Source organism: Hipposideros armiger, unplaced genomic scaffold, assembly GCF_001890085.2.
Source record: "Hipposideros armiger isolate ML-2016 unplaced genomic scaffold, ASM189008v1 scaffold_223, whole genome shotgun sequence".
Classification (NCBI taxonomy): Eukaryota; Metazoa; Chordata; class Mammalia; order Chiroptera; family Hipposideridae; genus Hipposideros; species Hipposideros armiger.
In genome coordinates, this window is record NW_017731573.1 from 2,568,335 (window position 1) to 2,590,003 (window position 21,669).

At 44.9% G+C, this 21,669-nt stretch overlaps 1 protein-coding gene across 6 annotated transcripts in view; it reads left to right on the forward strand.

The window, feature by feature from the left end:
- Nucleotides 1–21,669, forward strand: part of AUTS2 (activator of transcription and developmental regulator AUTS2) — a 1,181,390-nt gene that overhangs the window by 1,136,907 nt on the left and 22,814 nt on the right. For 3 of the 6 annotated variants that reach the window (XM_019654460.1, XM_019654463.1, XM_019654465.1), the window contains 4 exons: nt 16,439–16,904; nt 18,251–18,504; nt 19,578–19,819; nt 21,469–21,513. In XM_019654460.1, coding sequence (XP_019510005.1) covers nt 16,439–16,904; nt 18,251–18,504; nt 19,578–19,819; nt 21,469–21,513 — 1,007 coding nt within the window. The remainder of the gene's footprint in view (nt 1–16,438; nt 16,905–18,250; nt 18,505–19,577; nt 19,820–21,468; nt 21,514–21,669) is intronic. The other 3 variants (XM_019654461.1, XM_019654462.1, XM_019654464.1) reach the window with 3 other exon arrangements.

Here is a 21,669-nt window from a genome sequence, read left to right on the forward strand (position 1 = left end):
ACTCCAGTTAATTTTTGAACTATGATATATTGCCTCTCAAAATTGTGTCATAAGGGGGATATAAGTTCTATTCATTTCGGGAGAAATGTAAACTGAACTTATGTTAGTTCAGCTTCTCTGTCTATTAAGTGGGTTGCACCAATCCATTTACTCTTTTCGTAATTGACTTTACATTGTTTTATTACAGTTTCTTTATAAAATCTGGCACTGAACAAACTCATCAAGGTGCATCTTTTTCAGACTGCGTGATCTATAATTGCATGTCTTTGTTAGGGCAGACAGAAAATTGTGTTTCTTTGTACTCAAAAAGGTTTAAGTATTTGCCGTGAATTGACCTCGGCCTTTAAGGGGAAAACATCCCTGGTTATGTTTGTGGAATGTGCGTTCCAGAGGATTAAGATTTCATTGTGTCTAGTCAGGACATGCTTTCTTTTCCAGTTGATGGCTTTTATTTTGTTTACATGTGGTCCCCCCACCCCAACATGACTGGTCTGAAGATTGTACCTGAAGTGAGACCTTTGCACCTGCTCCATCGTTTTTTTGACTAGAGCCCTCACAGCCCACTGGCTTCTTTGCCCAGCAGCATAGTTATTTCTAGTGTACGGGAATTTGAAGCAAAGAATTTGGTGAGCGTTTCAAGAGAATAGGAAAAGCTGGTTAAAAATGTGGGGCAAATGATAATTTCCCCCTTCTCTCATTTGTTGTAAAAGAAGAAACAACTGTATTTTGAGCCCCTAATGTTTGCAAAGCGTTTTTGAATTCTTTTCATTTTTTGGAAATCCCTGAGAGATAGGATTTATGTTTCCTCAGAGGATATTTGAATTTGGAGCCCAATACCTTGACAACACCAAATTCAAATGGGATCACTCGTCCTAAGTGTGGCTTTGGGGAGAAAGTAATTTATAGATCTGAGTAAATCGGGATCTAAAGACACATAACCAGTGGTAGTAATTGCAAATAGGTCCTTCCCGCCGTTTGTCTGTGATGAGGGGACATGCTTCCCTGTGCACAGGCCCTCTGAAGCCAGCAGGGTGATGGGAAAGCACATGCCTCGTTTGGGGACATTAGCCTAATACACCCTGTTTTATCTTGCTCTCTATACGCTGCCCCCTCCCGTCTTGAAGGCTTTAAGGTCAGGCCTTCAGAATGGCCCTCAGTTCTGCTTTAGGATTAAAGCCTTCGTTGGCACCTGAACAAAGGAAATTTAAGGGACAGGCGGGCACCTTTAAATTCAAGTAGCTAGTGTGGCTTCTCTGAACACGGGACCACAAGCCAACTGGGAAGCTCCTCGGGCTGCTCGGTGAGGGCTGCTGCTAGAACTGATGAGCGTGGCTGGGTCAGCGGGGAAGCTGAAGACAGACGACGGGCTGGGAACAGCAGCAGGAACTTGAAGACCCTGGCGGTTCCTTTGCATCGTTGTTGAGTGGAAGTGCCTGAGTTACCCAGTGAAGCATCCCTGGCAGCAGTCTGCTGTCCTCAGAGTGGTGATTGTCCCCTGCAGGAGGGGCTCTGACCTCGAACAGAATCAGGGCCTTGGACAGAAACACAGTGTCTGTGGTCAGATGGAACAGCGGGGGCAGAAGGAGTTCTCAGGACCACCCTGCTCGGTGTGCCTGAGGTCATGCGGCACACCTGACCCCGCTGCCTGTCGTCATCCTTCAGGCTCCATTGAAGTGATGTATGTCTTCAGGAAAACTGTGATTTTGACTATTAATTTGCAATTTGTAATATTTTTGTAGCTTTAAAAAATTCACTCTTACCCCCTGCTTTATGGAGAAGTCCTTATTTTATAAATCTTTAGTTTATGATCTTCCAACTTGGTTTACTGTGTGTGTGTGTGTGTGTGTGTGTGTGTGTGTGTTTCCCAATTATATGTTGCAATCATAGAGATTTTTATTGCATCGGGACAAACGCTGTTTCTCCCCCCATAACTCGTGGACCTTGGACTTCATCGTTGTTTAGGTATCAACCTTTCTAGCATTCATTGCTCCTCGGTGTTTCATCACTGTGTCATTTTTCTGTTTAATTTGTAGCAGTTCTTTTTGGCTAATTTTTGAAAGATTTTTTTACTGTGGTCTTTCTCACAATGAACGTATTACGCTGATTTACACAGTTATTTCACTCAGTATCACCTTTCTGGATTTAAACCCAGTGTTCTGTTGACAATTTGAATATGTAAAAGGTGAAAAATAAAAATCCCCTGACACCTCTCCATAAGTATCCCCAAGTTTACAGCTATTCACATTTTTTTGTTTATTGGTTCAATTCACATCAAAGTGTATTCATGGTCGTAAAGCTTGGACACACCGGGTTCAGCATGCAAACCCTCGGTGGGCACCTAAGGCCACTGTACCGCCTTTGACTGTTCACACATCTCTCCTTTAACACGCCTGCATTTCATTGCCCTGCTTTCTTTGGTTACACCAAACAAACCCAAAATTATAAGAATCTGTTATGATTCAAAGTAGGACATGAGTTTATTGTATGTATTAAAAATGGATCCTTAAACTTTACAATGGCTTCTAATTATTTACATTTGCATGTGTTATATACTATTATTCTATTATAGTGTAATGTTCAATTATGGAAATGACTCCAAAGACACATGATTTTTCTGGCTTTATGTGTAATTGTTTATTGAGTATTTTTCTCATCATAGTGATTTTTTTTCCCTTTGAATTGCAGATATAAAGAAACCTGCTTAGAATTTGTAAATTGATTATTACATGTCTAAAAAAATCAAGTATTCACTATATGGAAGGCATTGTGTTTGGGATTTAAATAAATGCAAAGATTTTAAGAGATCCCTCCTCTCAGAAAACTAGTTGTGTGTATTGAAATACCAATAACAGTGTATAGTGAGTGTCTGGTCAGTCCTGCGGGCATTACAAGTAAGTACCTAGCATAGAAGTTGATCAGAGGGTGGTTGCCAGGGGCTATGGTGACTAGAGAAGGATTAGTAAGATGGGTTGACTGACCCAGGATTTTGAAAGGTGGGATTCAGAAGCACGTGTAAGTATGCAAAGGGGAGAGAGCAGAGGTTTGGGATGGCAATCCAAAGGCAAAAAGCAAGAGTACATCAGGGCGGGTCGGCTGAGTGGCTCAGTTGGTTAAGAGCGCAAGCTCTGAGCAACAGGGTCGCTGGTTCAATTCCCACATGGGCCAGTGAGCTGCGCCCAAGCTGAGCTGCCAATAAGTGGGAGGATGGCTCAGCTGGTGAGAGCATGTGCTCCTAATAACAAGGTTTCTGGTTTGATTCCCGCATGGGATGGTGGGTGCCCACCCACAACTAAGATTGAACACGACACCTTGATCTGAGCGGCTGTGAGCTGCCGACGGGTGGCCAGATGGCGACTGGACTTGGAACTGAGCTAGCTGCGCCCTCCACAACTAAGATTGAAGGACAACAACATGGCTGTTCCCCTTCCCCAATTCCAAAGCACTGTTCCCCTTCCCCAATTCCCCTCCCTCCCCCCCGAAAAAAAAACAAAAAAGAGTATGTCAGGGCCATGGTGAGGATTCAGGCATTTATTCTACGCATGATAAGAAGCCACTGGAGAGTTTTAAACGGGACTGACCACATGAGTTGATATATTTTAAAAGCTCCCTCAGGCTGCTAGGGAACAGCAGATCCTGTAACCATTGTCTTATTGGGGTTCACTGGCATCATATAAGCAGTAATTAACACCTGAGCCACTGATTGGTGCTGTGATTTTGAGCTTAGGTGATAGGGACCAGGGAGCCACAGTGGGAGTGGGCTTGGTTTTAGTCATTGTGAGCCTGGGTGATGGCAAGATAGCTGGGTGGACGCCGTCCTCAGACAGTTGAAGAAGAAACAAAAGAATGTCATGTTACCTTCTGCTGTTCTGTGTTGAAAACATCTCTGAAGACACAGTTCAGGTATCTGCAGAAGGGTGTCAGTCATTGTGACAGTCCATGTTCCAAACCTCAACTTGGTTGTCTGGTGGCATTTCCCTTCCGGGATTATAGCTGTAAGTGGGAGTGGCACTACTGTTCTGGTGCCTTACCCCACCTCCATCTGTATCCAAGGACAGTTACAGTTGCCCGCCGTTTGTTTCTACAGGAAGATTTTTATCATTTGAGATTTGAAAGGTGACCCAAGCAGAGTCCAGAGTGCCAAACATTATCCCATGGAACCCACTGGGTAGGTGGTTTCTGACAGGCTGATGTCATCACCATCCTCGCTGCTTGCCTAAGCCTTATGGACATGTAGCTTCAAATTTTATATTTGGGCATGTTTCGTTTTTCTATGACAATTTGAGGACAGTGAAACGAGATAATAACAAGTGATGAAATATTAACAAGAGATTTTATTTTCCTACCGAGTATTTATTGCATTGATGGTTTATAGAAAAATCTAAGAATTGGTAAGTTTGCCTTTTTTAAAAGATAAAATATTTCAAATATAGGAAACAACACAATGCTCCCTCTCGTTCCATTTTTTTTTAATCTCTTTTAACTTTTCAAAAATCATGGCTAGGCATAAGCAGATTTACTTCTGTTCCTAAAGAACATGATATTTGTAGTCATTTGGTGTTGGGATTCTTAGTGTATAATTATTTAAGATGTGGCATGAATCAAAACTTGTGCAATTCAAGGAGATAGTGTTCATTAACCTAGAGGTGAGACATTTTAGAAGATTGAGAAGTAAAGGAAAATAAAGAAATGATGTGCTTCTGAGGAGTTTGCTACCAGTGTCTTACTCAGGAACTCGTGGGATTTCAGAAGTCCTCTAGTTCGGTCTCCTTCCCATTCCATGACTAACTCCTCAGAATTCTCCTCCTGGTCATTCAGTGTCCTCTTGGACAATCCAGTGAAGAGCAAAAGAGAATATTAGATTGTTTCCCGATGTGGCAGCCCAGGCCATTTCAGTTGCAAGTTTTTTTTACAATTATGCATCCTTTGGTCCTGCCCATGATGCCATTCGCAATAAATCTACCTCCTCATCTTTGGTCCTTGAAGGTGGCTCCTGGTTGTTCTTTGGGGCAAGACTGTAGCTCCCTATTCTACATGGGATGACTCAGCGAATGCGTGTGGAGCTAGGATGGGAAAGATCACCACAAAAAAAGCTCACTTGCTGGCTTTTGTGGCTGTGTTCAGTACTGGAGGCGGCTCCTGGTCTTTGAGCAACCCCACCACCCCACTCCTGCAGCAGCGTACATGCTGGTGGAGAACCCACCTGGGGAAGGAATGAAGCAAGCGATTTCCAGGAGTGGATCTTGGGAGATGGAGACACAGAAGGATTGGCAGTCTTATGGATGACATCCCTCAGCCATGGAGCTGGCTGAGGCTCTTCAACACCCCCCAGCAGAGCTCTAGAACAGCGCTTTGCAAACTTGAACATGCACATGGGTGGGGACCATGAATTTACCTTCCGACTTGATCCTGGGTGATACTAGTGTTGCTGGTCTATGCACCACACTCGGAACAATGAGGCTGTAGAATACATCGATTGGAATCACAGCATGAGGTGGTGGACCTTTGGGGACCAGAGAGGTCAAAACTTACTCAGAGAAACTGTCAAAGTCCTCTTTCCCCTGCTCCTCCTCCCTCAGCTAAAGAATCAAAGGCTCCATGATATCAGAAAAAAAACAACTTTCATGGATTCCTTCTAGAGGCATCTGTGGTGCTCACACATAAGCGATTCAGACAGATTGCAGGGGCTTGGCAGCACCCAGGCCCCGTGGCCGTAGCTGCTGGTTTGAACAGACTCGGGGAGGAGGTTTGTCATCTGTACTCAGGAGTAAGACAGGCGTGTCCAAGTGCTGACAGCACGTTCATTGCCAGAGGGTGGTAGCTATCCAAGGCAAAGCCCACTTCCCACAGTGACCTGCTGAGGATAAGACAGGAGGGGCTCTGTGGAGTTTTCCCACCATGCATTGGGAAACCATTGCTTTTAGGGTGCTCTATGATACTCAAGGAATAGCCTCCTCCTCTACTACACTCCAGGTGACAGCTGTGTGAACTTGGTAGGAAAGGGACTGACGTCACTGATACTGCATGTGGGAATGAACCACCCTGCCTCCTGCAGCTCTCTTGGCATCAGGTAAGCCCAGGGCCAGACTGGTCCAGAAGCCTTGATGGTTGCAATTTCTCCATCCCTTTCTCCGGAACAGAAAGACCTGGTTACTGCTCTAAAGAATCATGCCTTCATACGAGGGCGACTTGAGACCTTCCTTTGGATACCTGGACCCTGGAGGGGGAGTGACTTTGAGGGAAAAGAAGTCAGAGAGGGATGTTGCATGATGCGGGTGACTCTCATTTTAGAGGGTGCATGTTCTTGCAGGCTCTGAAACAATAAGAGATTAAGCCAGTGGTGACTGGAGTTTGTGCCAACTGGAAGACCAGTTGGCATGTCGAGCCCTGCATGCAAAGGGCCAAGAAGAAACTTGCAGGGGGCCGGTATTTGTATGGAGGGCCAGGGAGCTGAAGAGCTAGGGATAGGCTTGAAAGATGGCTGTCTGACATGTCTTCATCACACACCCATCTAGTGTCTTTACTCACTGGGCATCAGTGATTGGCTCATTGGTACCTGAAACCAGATGAAACAGACGCGTAGTCTGCAAATTAGGGTGGCCGATAGTATTGGGTTGTCGGAAAAGTTATGACGTATTTTTTCTGTTTTTTGTTGCAAAAATGCATCATGACTTTTCCGACAACCCAATATTTCAGTGGGCTTTTGGTGCTGGCGGCTTCTATCTTTGTCTTTGAGAAAATAGTCTTTGGTGAAGTTCAAAGTGTTGAAAATAGGGTTGAACTGAGAGCCAGTCCTTAATGGGCCTGCTAAGCTTTTAGAGCGTGACCGTTATTAGCTGGATGCCTTATTCCACCCCCTTAATATCAAAACATATTGACACAACAGACAAGTGCAGATCCAAGAAAAATTGCTTACTACATTAAGAGACAGAATGACAAGGACATATTACACCAAAGAATTTGTGCTTTGGAAGATGACCAGGGTCAGATCAGCCTCACAATTATTGCCCCTTCTGACTGGACAGGACACCCTCACACACCCTCTGGCAGGAGCAGCAGATAGGGAGGAAGGTGTCAGATCTATAAGTACATCTGTGAGGTTGTGAGCCTGACTGCTGTGAGTCCTTGTTTATACTTAGTGATGCAAATGCTGGAGCAAGGGCTGCCTGTAGAAAGATCCATTCTGTTCTTCTCCCGCATATCTTCCCTTGATTGTTCTTCATGTGAAAGGTAGCGTGATTAGGTACTGGGAGACTATCTTTATTTTTTTTAACTTACATCTAAAGTTATCATTCACTTCCAGTGCCTGGGTCCCACCTCTTGGAAAATTTCCAAAATAAGCAAAGGGTCTCCTTGTTGTCTTGGAGTCTAAGGAAGGTGACTGAGGCTTCTATTATGGCAATGGCCCTGCCCTGAGATTTACTCTTTACTCAGAGTGGGTGTTGCATGTTGCATGACTACATGCATGTTTGATTGAAAAGCCTTTGGGTTTGGGAACCTTTGGGACTCTGTCCTGACATGCAGACACAGACATACCCTGGGAAGTGTTGAGTGCGCACTGGTTGTAATCGTGGTTGTACTTGGGTGTGTGCACAGTGCCATGTGGGCACTGGGTCAACAGCCAGACGGGTTTGATTCAGACAGGCCAGAAAGCTCAGACCCATGGAGGGTGAGGGCAGAGGCAGAGAGGCCCTGGGATGGGAGCCAGGCTGGAGGAGATCTTGCCCAAAGAGGCGTGCTGATGCGTAGTGAGGCTGGCAGAGGACGCAAGCAGAAATAATGGGGGTGTGTCTCTGAGGCCAAAACATGGAAGCTTGGGCTTTCTCTGAAACTGGTATTTGGAGGTTTTCCAACCTCAGAAGTAATTGGAGATTTCATCTTTCACTCCGTGTTTCTCATGCCAGGTATCTACACATCTCAGAACACGACTCAGTGGATTTGGGCTCAAGATTAATCCTTGGGACCAGTGCAGCAGGAACACGTTATAGATAAAAGTGCCTTGCCATTGATACCTCAGAATCAATAGGCTCCAGATGTGTTCATTAGTTTTTACTATCTAAGCTTATCTCTGAACCTTACAGATAACAAACACTGAAGTTCAAGGCACACGTTTCTGACTGTCAATTTTATGTCTTTCTCCTCTGTGTTGTGCTCTCCGTCTTCAACCACCAGCCCTTGGAAGGCAGGGCCTGTTTCTTGTTCATCGTTGCATCCTAGCACAGTGCTGGGCATATGAAGTGACAACAAGTAGTCTTTCCCTTGTATGACGTGAAAAGCACAAGCATTATATATGACCGCGACACTCTTGGGGGGTGTTTTTAGACTTTTTTGTTGCCCCCATCTCTACCCCCAATAGATTACAGCCTGTCTCTCATTCTAATTGAGGTCCATCATCAATATGGTCCTTCCTTGCTCTTAGTAGCTAGAGGCTGCAGGAGAAATTAAATGTTTGCAAACTTAGGCTGACCTTTACAGGTGCTTTGTTCTGTAGGTGGAAGCCATTCTGACAGGCTCTAGTCTGCATGGTCAAGGTTGATATTCCCTTTGAAGTCACCTGGGCACACGCATAAGGATTGATGCTTTGGGGTGTGAGGTTTGCAAGCAATAAACTTGAAACAAGTTCAAATACACTCAACTACAGTCTGTTGATTTTTCTTTAACCACCGTCAGATTGACCTCTATCCTGGGTTAATCTGGTAAACTAGATAATATCCAAACTAGCTTCTCTAATAACAGCAGCCTCTAATCTGCTGGTCTCCACACAGCTTTCCCAGTGGGCTGCTGCTGTTTTGGCAGATGCAGTGGCTATTTTTTCCTGTTTAGGATTTTGCTTTTACTAGGAACCTTGGGGCCCTCAGAGGTTTGCGATGTAGACTTCAGCCCAGAGCTTAGCCTCCCAGATGGTAATTAATGTTTACACAAAATGACAAGCACAAAATGGAATCTCTTTGAGCCCTGCCAAGCACCCATCATTCCCCTGATCTCCCACTCTTGCAGTGTTTGAAAATTAATTTGCCTTGAACAAACAGTGGGTTTTCCTCAATTTATTTGTACAGTTTCAGTGACCGAGAAGAAGAAGAGCGGCAACACTGAATGTCATCCTTCCATTCGTTCGAGTAATTGAATCTGCTAATGGAACAAACTGGTCTCTGTTTAATGATTTGAAGAAAAGAGAGAGAGGAGGAAAATAAAGAGAAGTGTATGTTAGAGAAGGTAGACTTTGTCGGCAAAAGACCACTGAAATGTAGTTTTCCAGGTAGAATCTCAAACTTGGGGGAGAAGTGCAAGTATTGCTAAATTAATTTTTGTTTCAATAAGTATATACAAAATATGCAGTCTTTGCTAAAAACGAGATTTTGTTTGAGGTAACAGAATAGTTAGAAAGTGTTTAAAGAAGGGATATTGTTAGTAGCTTGAAATAATTGCATATTGATTCACAGAAATTTGATGTCCCATGTTTCTGAGTTTTTCATTCTTGAACATTTCAACATTTATTAATGTTCCCATGTTTCTTTAAACTCTGGATTCTTTGTTTTATATTGCTACAATCTTCATTCTTTGTATGTAGTGAAGTCTCCATGGTTCTGTCATTTGGACAGAGAAATAGAATACTAAGAGACAGAATAATTAAAAAATAGGACATGTCCTTTTATAGTTGATATGGATCAGACATTCAGAAAGATGGCTGGCTGGATGGATGGATGGCTGGATGCCCTCATGGCCAGTGCCCCACACGGTTTTCTGGATGTCTTTGAGGCTCATTCATATTTGCTGCAGTAACGACTATGTAGTGAGGAAGCCCTATTAGGGCTTTTTAATTCAGTGTGAAGTCCAGAAGCACAGGAACGTGCCTTAGGAGAGCCGTCCTCTTTTCACCCTCCTCCACCACCAACAGCAGCAACATTCACCATTTCCTCTGCGTCCAAATACATCCAGTTAGAAATACTGAGAGGCAAATATTTATCTGTGCTCTGGGTCAAGATCTTTGTTTAAAAAAAAAAATCCATCCAGTAGGTAGGGCAGTTTAAAAAGACTTGAGTCACTTTTTCAGTTGACTTCCGATGGCCGAGGTGTATTGTCCATGAAGAGATTCATTTTAAAATACAGTCCCTTTTTTCTTGTACAATAATAATACATAGTCACCATAGAAAATTTGGAAAGTTAAAAAAGCACAAATTTAAATAATAAAGTCAATAGTTATTTCTAGATGATGGGATTACAATTAACATTTTGATATTTGGCCTTTTTGGTCTTTTTTCTGTGCTTACATATGTGCATTTACACAGATAATTTTCAGAACAGACAACGCGTGCTTTCTTTTGCTTAACAGTAGTTTTGTCATGAATTATTTTTCATGACATTAAATATTTTTCTACTATACATTTTGTGCTATATATTGTAGAAAGCACTTAACATGACTTAATTTCCACAACATCCCTCTGAGGTAGTTACCTCATTTTTGCTGTAAGTTCTTGGATTTCTAGTAGTTCATCTTCAGGACATAATATATCAAATCTTAACCCTGCCACACCAAATGCCTTCTTTGTGTAATATAAGAAATACTTTATAGCACTCTTATTCTTTACTTTCTGGAATGAAATATATAGTTAATATGCCTATGTATACACATAACTTAAAAATGTATATAAAGCCCTTATGAAATGTAGAGGAGAAACAAGAAGAAACAAATAATTTATAGTAACTATGTTTTAAGTATGTAAGTGCTTATTTACATGAGAAGACAATGAAATGATCAGGTGCTTGACTCTATACATAGGATGGAATGCTGACTCACATGGGTTCATGGGTCGTGGTGATTTGGGTATGAGCATCAGCCCTACCACCGATGTCACGATTTTCCCAAATGATGAACAACTCTTGGTTGTGCATAACAGACATCATGTACAATACCTGTAGTCCTGGAAAATTCCGTGCATATTAAAACCACGCCCCCAAAATGTTGTTAATATGCAGAAACAGACTTAGGTTTTGGGCGTTTCAGCTGCACACATGTCCATTGAGTCTTTAGAGAGTGAACCAAGATGTTGTGTGGTGTTGACCTTCACGCTGCAGCACATCTTCTGTCTCTAAGAGTCACCAGTGCCCTCCACTCACTGCGATCGCCAAAAGCACTCCCACAGATTTTGAACCCCTCCCCCCATCCTCTAAGGAGAACCACCTCTTACGAAGCTTTGATCTGTGTCTCTTTTCTTTGGCATCACATAACACCTTGAATGTAGGACTTCTCTAAGCATTGTTGAGGATACATTTCTGAAAGCTTATAGACCCTGTAATCTTTTTAGGTTTGTTCCCAAGTATTATGTGATTTTTGTTATTGTAAAGGGGATCCTTTTTAAATTTTTATATTCTATTCTTTGTTGCTGGTGGGGAGAAAAGAAGTTTGTGGTTTTTCTTTATTTGGATACCTTATTGAGCTCTTACTAGTGCTAATGTGTTTTCAGCTGGTTGTCTATGTTTTCTAGCTAGATAATTATATTTTTTTGTAAATAATACTTTTGCCGCTTTTGTGTATGTTTGCTGTTGGTTTTCAATTTAAATGACAGGAACAATTTGTTTCTTAGAGGTGTAGTCTACATTATCTATAACACCATATGTACCTGGTACCGTTTTGGGGGGTGAGGTGTTCATTATTGAGTTGTTTTTCGGTTTACTTTTATGATCAGGTTTGTTTTTAAGTCAGTTTTAGTCATCTATATGTTTTCATAAAATCCATTTTATTTTCAAACTATTATTTGAAATTTGCCCCTTATACTTTCTTGTTTTATATAAAATATACTCCCTACGGCTATAGTTATACCACAGTTAACTTCTCAGTTTTGTTTGCTTTTCTTTTTATTTCTGTCTTGCTCAAACTATTTTTAAACATAAGACCAATTTTCTTATAAAAAGTTTAATAGGTAGCATGATTTAAAAATGTAAATATACATGTACGTATACAGTAAAATACCTCCCCCTCCCCCAGTTCTCTGTCTGTCTAGGTCTCACTACTACCTAAGCCCCCAAACAGGTAACCATTGCTGTTGGTTTCTTAGGTATTCTTTCCAGAGCTTCTTTATTCATTAAGTAAAAATGAATATATTATTTTTCTTCTGTTTTTCATAAAAGCCAGTATATGCTCTACATTATCATATAGAATTCCTCATTCGTTTTATAGCTACAGTATTTCCATGATACTGAGTGTACCAAATTTATATGTATGTAACCAGCCCCCTAATGATTACCATATGTCCCCATGTATAAGACGCACCTTTTCTCGAAAAATTTGGGGTCTAAAAACTGGGTGCGTCTTATACAGTGGTTGTAGATATCAAATGCCATAGATGGAACTGAGGACGAGGCAATATATGAAGACAATGATTTGTCATCAGACACAGATGAGGACAAGCTAATGGTTGGGAATTTTGACAGTGATGAGGAGTTGTATGAATTTTATGATGAATAAAACTTGAGTTCAATAACTTTATGTAATACATTTTTTTTTCAAATTTCGGGCCTCCAAATTAAGGTGTGTCTTATCATGGGAGCGTCTTATACATGGGGAAATACGGTACATTTGTTTCCAAACTTGGGATTGAAACCATGATGTTGTTTTATTGTGTCTACAGACCAAGTCCTTACACACCAAACCTAGGAAACGCCATTAGTTTTTTAGCTAAATGTTGCCAAACTGGCCTCTACAGAAGTTGTAGGGTTTACTTACGTTCTATTAGTAAAGCACAAGAGGGCCCATTTTCCCCAAAGAACTTGTATCAAATCTGTATCAAAATCAAACATTGTTCCCAACCTGTCCTTAAGTTTTTAAAAAATGTATTGTTTTTGAGTCAGGTTTATTGAGGTATAATTTCCATGCAGTAAATTCATCCTTTCTACTATTTGGTTTGCAGTGTAATTTTTAATTGCATGCCTTTTGTTATAAGCATGATGTGGTATTTTTATAATCATAAGAAGGGAGATTTTTAAACCTCAAAATGTAATGAATAGAACTTCTAGATAAGATTAGTCCATTTGCACATTTTTATTTCTTTCAACCTCAGCAAATTCCATCCTTTTTGGCAAATTCAGAGCACACAGAGCAATACAAAATGATTTTTTTAAATGTGTTCTTGCCAATTGTGGAGAGGCGGTAAGATAAATGGACTGTGGGGATGGAAAAGCTTAACTGGGAAAATGCATTTCCTCTTCCTTTTAATTATTCAATGAATATATTACCGATTAGCCACAAGAATGTGTGACGCCTAGCCTGTACCTCCAGAGATTCGTGTAAATGGGGAGCCCTAAAGCTGTTTCAGCCCCAAGCTCCTACCAGCCTTCACCCTGGTCAGCTCTCGCTTACAGGTTGCAGCATCAGAGCATTGATGGATTGATGACAGCGTTCGGGTTTAGGGGAAGGGCAGTATTCCAGCAACCCTGTAGCTTTCCTCACCTTCACACTGTCTGGTTGAACATAAGTATTTTAACTGGATCCTGGCGTTACCGTTACCTGCTTAGTTTTAGGATTTTTGCTTCATTTGGCAGCATCGTGTAAATCTCAGGAAAGGCACTTAGCGGTGGCAAACTCAGCACTAGGACACCAGTCGTCTGATTTATTCAACAGCCACGTGACCTGTAGCCAGCAGCTTCTCTGCGCAGCTGCTCCATCTGGTCAGAAAGGGTCGGTGAGAAGAGCCGCGCTGCTCACAGAATGGTCCAAGCATCAACACTGCGGAGAAGTGCTCAGAAACACAGACCCTCGAGGTAGTCCCCACCCCCACCCCATCCCCAGGGCCACTGAATCCAAAGCTGCATTTTAATCAGATGTTGAGGTGGTTCTTGGGCACATTCCAGTTTGAGAAGTGCTGGGATGGTCTCCCAGGTTCTGGTCTTGTTCCAAAATTCAATGCCTTCTAGGTTCGCTCTGTTTCATAGAAATTTGCAGGGTTTGCTGGAGAGGTTGGGTACCTCACTGACGGTTGCGATGGCACCGATGCTGCAGGCTAAGCCCATGGTTGCTGTCTGTGTGTGTAGGTTGGTATTGAGACGGTGGGGCAGCAGAGGAGACGGGAAAACCCACTCCACTGGCCTTATGGAACTCTGGGAAGCGAGCCCATGCCTGCATGGCGCCTCCTGCAAACTTAACTGTGTTGTCCAAATTCTAGAGGCTCATTAAATAAAGAACAAGGAGAAAGATCTGGCCGAACTAGATATGCAAAGCCACTTATCTGTTTTCCTAAATGTGCTTCCTTTACCAGCAGTAAGTAAATGCAAATGCTGTCCTCAGGGTGGTATCCCTTGGAAAAGGAAACTTTCTTTTATGTCAGAGAGAAACTTTGTCTGGACAGTGATTTTTAGAGGGAGGTTATGAATTTGAAATTAATGAGATAGAAAATATTGGTGTATTTATTCTTTACCATCCCAATGAGAGAGGACAAAGCAGGACAGAGGACAGTGGCGTATTCTGTCATGGTAGCGGCCATAATAATCCTAAATTAGCTGTCCGAGTGGGGAGAGCCCTGCCTGTGCTCATAGAGCTGCTCATCGAGGAAAGTGGAAAATCTCATGCATTTTGTGCTGTTAAGATTTCTGCCCCTGACCTAACTGACCAGACTGCAACGTATGCAGCCTGTGATTTTCAGTAAACTCATGTAGTCATTACTTGCTGTGGAAACTCTTGTGAAACCAATAGAAGAAAAGCAGAGAGAGAGAGAGAGGGAGAGAGAATCAGCGCCAGCACCCCTGGACCTGGGAGTCTGCAGATAAAAGGCCTGTCTTGGTGATTTAGGAGTTCTTCTGGCTGAATGGGGGTCTGTCTGCACCAAGGGTCTCGATGCTCTTGTTCAGCCCTCAAGTTGGAAACTAAGATTTTGAGAATTTATGAAAATTTTCATAAGCAAAAATCTTACTAGAAAGGTTCTCAAAATAGCACTGGATAGAAATATGTGTGTGTAGGATGTCAGAAGTATAGTGTTACTTTTCACCAGGGCCCTACTAGTTGCTTTGTCCTCTTGTACCTGAAACCTGTGAAGAGGGGCTTCTTTCCATCGTGTTGGCATAAGTGGTCAGGGGGACTTGAAGATAGCCAAGTTCATATTAGCCAAAAATGTGCTTTGATTAATAAGCCCACGTTTTTTTTTTGTTTGTTTGTTTTTACGCATGTTACAGGTTTGATCTGTTTTCCCAAAAGAACATTGAAAAAGAGGGGTTGTTTTGACGCAGATTCCGGGGAAGGAAAATGACAAGTGTGTACACACAAGTACATGAAATGAATAGGCCAGTGAGAACACTACATTCTTTACACATGATACAGTGAGATAGGAGGAGAAAGTTCATGCCCGAAGTAGTTCATTTAGGAATGCCTGAGACACACCCTCCTGTCAGAGAACGTCGGCATTCGGCATTGATTTTCTCCCAGTACAGAGGCTGTACAGTAATGACAGAAAAGGATGGTTCTTTTTGCACAAGAACGGGGGAAGGTTATTTTTCCCACAGGTGGATATGAAAGTACTTACTCATAAGTAGGGCGATTTCTTTATATTTAATGCCATATTTGTCTTTCGTTATGTTTTTGAGAGAATTTTATGGAATTGGACTTAGAAGGTAATGAGCTAACCACTACACTTGATGTGGCATAGAGCTTTTGAGCCTTGGAGGTATGCATACCTTTTAAATTCATACAGGAGCGTCTATTTCCAAAATGTCTTTCATGGCTGTAGACTTCTACTTAAATATTATATCCAGGCTTGGTGTGAATGCCCAGCATCACACCCGTTGTCCTCACTGTGGGGAGGACCCTTTGCGTGGTCGGGGGGGGGGGGATCCTTTAGAAGCTGTAGCATGTGTCGTCGACAGGAAATTTGGTTTAAATTCATGTTTGCACCTTTGATCTCAGATGCTGCTGGGGTCAGCTGGTGATGTTAGCAGGCTTGACATTTGACCGGAAATCCAGCACTTGCTTAACAAAAAATTATTTGTCTAAGTGTCAAGTGTGTCGCATCCGTCAAAATGGGAAGGGGGGGAGGGAGGCAAGGTCCAGGAGAAACATCTGTGTGTGGTTAAATAGTTACTTCATTTGCTATCGAAAACACTTCTCTTTTGTATATTCAAGAACTGCATTTGCTTTAAAAGGGAAACATCAACTTGTCAGCTATTGTTCCTTCATTTTGCTCTTAAGGAAACCATTCATTTTCAGCCTCTCCGTGGCCTAGACCGTTTTCTGGAAGGCAGGCTCCCCGGTGGATTCCATTTCTCCCACCAGGGACGTGTCTGTTGGAGGGCAGAGGCGGCCCTCATCTTCCTGTCTCCACACGGTGAAGACTGGACAGGATGCTGGGACTTGCTCGGCCGAGTCTTGGGACGGTATTGTGTGTCCTGGGAGTCGGCTTTCCCCTCCTGCTGCACACAGGAGTGTCATCGCCTGTGCTTCTGTCTTTGCTTCCCCCCACAGATCCGGAGTTAGGTGTCGGCACGCTACCTGAACATGACAGCCAGGATGCAGGGCCGATTGTCCCCAAGATATCTGGCCTAGAGAGAAGCCAGGAGAAGAGCCAGGACTGTGGCAAAGAGCCCATCTTTGAGCCTGTGGTGCTGAAAGACCCCTGCCCTCAGGCCCTGCAGCCGCTGCCCCAGCCCCAGGCGGAGCCCCAGCCGCCTTCTCCAGCCCGTGACCTGGTGCAGTGCACAGAGGCCCTGCCGCAGCCCCCACGTCCAAGCACACAGCCGCCGCAGGCGCCCTCAGAGGCCCAGCTCCAGCCCGTGCCGCAGCCTCAGGTGCAGAGGCCCCCTCGGCCACAGTCCCCCACCCAACTGCTCCACCAGAGCCTCCCATCCGTGCAGGCCCACCCCTCATCTCAGAGCCTCTCCCAGCCACTGTCAGCCTACAACAGCAGCAGCTTAAGCCTCAACAGCTTAAGGTGAGCCCACCTGCTCTTCTTCACCTGGCTTTTGCCATCTTCTTTGGGTAGGGGCAGGTAGGACTGGGTAAAGGGTTCCCAAGGAGACTGGGGCTGCCTTGTTGAAAACGTCATTGCATTCTCTGCGGCAGAGATGGGAAGGGGCCGTCAGGGGAGACTCGTGTGTCTTGGGAGAGGGCAGGTTGGGTTGGGTGGTGAGGACACTGTAAAGGCACTAAGATAGCGACAGACGGGGTGAAGGCAGGAGAAGAATGCTTAAGAGACCAGCTGAGGGTGCTGTGCCCAGGAGCCCCACCGCTGGTGCGAGGCAGGGAATGGAGACGGGGCCACCCTAGACCACTGAGTGATGAGGTTCTCTGGTGAGGCAGCTTGCCTCTGGGGGGGGGCAATTTGAAGAAGTGGCATTCCTCTGCAACTGCAGAGGCAGGGAGATTGGGACCGGGAGTGTTCTGCCGGGAGGTTTGCTCGTGATCTCCCCCTCCAAGTGGGCCAGAGACGCAGAGAAGCAGCAGGCCGCATGTCGGTAGGGAAGCTCATGCATGGACACCAGGCCTCCTTCTGTCCCATTTTGCCAAGTTACAAAGGGAAGTTTAAAAAGGAGTGCCCAGGAGAGCTGCAAAGGAACGGGGGCCTGAAACGCCGGGCAGGCCATGTGTCGGTCCCCCTGGTTGTCCCTGGGGATGTAATTCTAACACCTCACACCGGTGGGGCTTTGTGTCTGCACTGTTGTTTTCCTTGTGACAACCTGGTGACTGTGGTGGTTCAGGGACTTGCTTCTTCCTGTCTGTGACAGGTGAGGGAACAGCCTGTTTGGGGGTTGGCCTTCTCCAAGGGGCCAGACGCAGGCCGTTTCTGTGACCTCCAGAATGTAGAGTTGACAGGGAACCCAAGCCCCCGGGCTCACCTCTTCTCTGCGCTTCTTCGTTTCCAAGGCAGTGGACAGGCAGGGCGATGAACTCAGGGCCTGGCTCTTACTCCCTTCGTCAGTTGTATTTGCTTTGTAGGAAGCGTGGCTGGTGGAGGATGGGAGGCTGTGGGACTCTCTAGGGACAGAGACGGGAACCTGGCCACAGGGTGCAGGGCAGACCTGAGTGTTCGGCAGAGTCAGCTGTCTGGACACAGATGTGCCGTAGTTGTGGAGCCATCATTTTTATTTGCTGTGTCTGCAGCAATGGTGATAGGTTTAGAGGGGCAGCGACTTTGGGAGAGGCACCGGAGAGGATCGATGACGAGGAAGAGCAGGAGAAGGGCTTCGGGAAGGAAGACAGGATTTCCTTTTCTTTTTTTAAGAAAATGAATTGCTTACCTCTTTTTTTATTTCTCTACTTCTCATTTTGGTTCTCCAGCAGCAGCAGAAGCAGCACCCCAGCGAAGACTCAGCCGGCCCCTCCTCACATCTCCCACCATCCCTCGGCCTCCCCATTCCCCCTCTCACTGCCCAACCACAGCCCCCTGCACAGCTTCACGCCCACCCTGCAGCCCCCCGCACACTCCCATCACCCCAATATGTTTGCCCCTCCCACTGCTCTGCCTCCTCCACCACCACTGACATCAGGGAGTCTGCAGGTGCCCGGACACCCGGCCGGGAGCACTTACTCAGGTAGGATGAAGGCGCTGGCTCTGCCCCCCACGTTCCCACTCTCCCTTGCCCTTGGTCCCACCTGCTGTCTCTTGTCCCTGATTGCCAGGCTTGATCTAGTTACGATTTTCTGCTGTATTAGATGTATTGTCATCGATGTTTTGTGGGCTGAGGTTCTGCATAAATATGTACCAGCACGCATACCAACCTAGCACAAGCCAGGTGGACAGGACACCCCCAAAGAGAACCAGTTTGTTTGAAGTCACGCGGTTTTTCTAAGTTCACCACTGATAAAGTGGTACAATAGATTGTATGTGTGTCCATAAGAGCGACAGACGCTTTCCCAGGCCCCTGTCCGTTTCATTCCAGGAACTTAGGCTGCACGCTGGTTTAGGGGCTTCTTTTAGCTGAACAGGACCCTCTACATTTTGAGAGGGCAGGTGCACTTGTGGCAACACATCCCAGAATCCTAAGGACAGACCCAGTGTTAGCTAGTGGGTCCTCTGCTACTCGCCTGTGTTATTCAAGACAGGGGTCCAAGCTTGGGACCCACTGTAGCCGTGTTAGACCACCAGTACAGAGAGCGGTAAAGCAGAGATTACCCTTGAAGAGAGCACGAGGGCTCTGCCATATTGACAGCTGGCATTTAGTAATTGGTATGCCAGTCCCTTTCTTAAGCACTTACAAATGGTGATTCCTTTAACCATCAGAATAAACCCATGGGGTAGGCAATATTGTCCCCACATGACACATGAGGAACTGAGAGACACAGATGGGTGATTAGCCAGGGTCACTCAGCTGGCACTGACAGAGCTGAAACCTGCCGTCTGACATTTGCCGGGAGCCTGTCAGCACACCACACTGGCAGACCTCTGTCCTCAAAAGCAGAGAGGCTGGATGGAGAACAGGAGAGCGAGACTGCGACGGGGCCTGCCTATCGTCCACCCAGTTGGCTGTCCCCTACCATCTAAGGGCCCAGCCTGGCCCCTGGGAGCCCCATCTCCTGTGCCCTTGGTCCTGATCCCTCCCTAGTGAGGTACTCAGATGTCCTGTTAGGAGAAAAGGTGTCACCCTCTCCATTCCGTCTTTTCCAGAGCAAGACATCCTGCGACAGGAACTGAACACACGTTTCTTGGCCTCTCAGAGTGCTGACCGCGGGGCCTCCCTGGGCCCTCCGCCCTACCTGCGGACTGAGTTCCACCAACACCAGCACCAGCACCAGCACACGCACCAGCACACGCACCAGCACACCTTCACGCCGTTCCCCCACGCCATCCCGCCCACTGCCATCATGCCGACGCCAGCACCTCCCATGGTGCGTACCCCAGGCAGAAATGTGAGGATAAGTAGAGCACGACTCTTTTCTATGCAGCACGGTGGGGCTGGGACAGGTGTTGCGGCCAGGAGAGTGGAGGGGGAGTGATAGCCATCAGGGGGTTCCTGTGGCCTTCTCCATCTTTGCTGGCAAGAAGGGAGTGAACCGTGTTCCAGCCAGCACTTATCTGGCCTAAAGCAGGAACTTTCTCCTGGACAGTTATATCTGGTGCTGTGGGTGGACTTTATTCTAGATTCCCTCCAAACTGTCACATCCAGTGTCAGCAATTAACTTTTGCTTAAAGGTAGTTTTGTTTTCTTGAACATGCTGGGCGGTTCCCACCAGATATAAAAATCTGTCTGTCAGTACTTTGCGCCCAGTACAAACAGAATACCAACCAGTGTCAGGGAGAGGCTAAGGGACACAGGCTGCCTTGGGTCCCTGCCCCTGCAAATGGTCTCTCTAAACCTACTTTGGTGAAGGTGTTAATTTCTTGTATTTCCTGAAATGGCACCCCAGTCTGATAGTGTGCTCTGTCAGCAAGTGGTCAGGGAGCCGTGCGCCCTGCGGGGACAGAGCTCAGCCTGTGGGAAGAGGTCCCACTGGCGGTGACCATGGTCTCGGTCTTGACGGGGGACTAGCACGTGTCAGGAGAACCAGTTAGGACTTAGAATCTGTGGTGACTAGTGCCATATAAGGGTGTGAAATATCCTGAGGTAGAGCCCTGTCCACCACAGTGAGTGTTAGAGTGGTTTACTTACTTCATTTGTAATAATAAAGGAAATACTTGATTTTAAGGCAGTTAATACAGGCATTATGAGAAAATATTTCAATTCTATGGTTTTAAGAGGCTTTTTCTTCACCAAACTTTGCTTCCTTTTTTCTCTCTCCCTCCTCAATTTTGTTCAACTTAATTTTTAAATATAGATTTTTTTAAAGTTTATTTTACACGTATTATATATAGAAGATTAGAGGTGAAGCCTTAGGACCAAAATGTTTTCCCATAGCAAATCCTGTATCTGTTTTTCTGGAGAAACTATACTTCTCAACAGTTAGATTTTTAAGGGCCTGTTATGTTGGGGAAGAGTTGATGCCAGCCTTAGTGAGGTGTTTCACAAATGTGTTAAATCGAATGGAGGGGAAGTTACAGCACCCAGATGATGGCATTATTTAGAGGAAACAATGGTATATATCCTCTTCTCAAAAGAAGGGCTATAAGACCGAGCCCAAATTGCTTTGTTTTGGGGCATAATACATTTCAGAAGACAGCTGAATGTACAATTCTTCTGCCAAAGTAAAGATGAAAATGGAGGGAATTCTCTGGGTAAATCAGACCAAATGCTGACTTCTCCCTGATTTATCTGAATAATTGCCTCTTTTCTCCAGTTTGGATGTTGTGTTTGTGTCAGTCTCTAAATATGGAGTAGAAAGAGACACAGCAGTGCGGCCAGGACCTAAGTGCACCTTGTGGGTTTTCACTTTCTTTTTCCATTTTTGTTGGTTTCCTGTCAGAGTGACTCAGGCGCTCAGAATGGTTTCACATAGGCTGAGGTTGTGGAGTCTGATGGCAGCGTAATGACCAGCCACATGCTTAGGGCAGCTTCCACTGATGCAGTGTACAGAAATGTAGATTCTCTAAGTAACTAGCTTTTGCTTTGATCCCTTTACAGTTTGACAAATACCCTACAAAAGTTGACCCATTCTACCGGCACAGTGTGAGTCTCCTTACCATGCTACACATTCAATGTCACTGCTTTTCCATTTTGTGTGCTTTCACCACAGACCAGTCCATGACTAGCAGCTCTTCTTAATTATCTTTGCAAGAATTCCCATTGCTTCTCGTCACTTTGGATGCTTGCTTTTGTGACGTT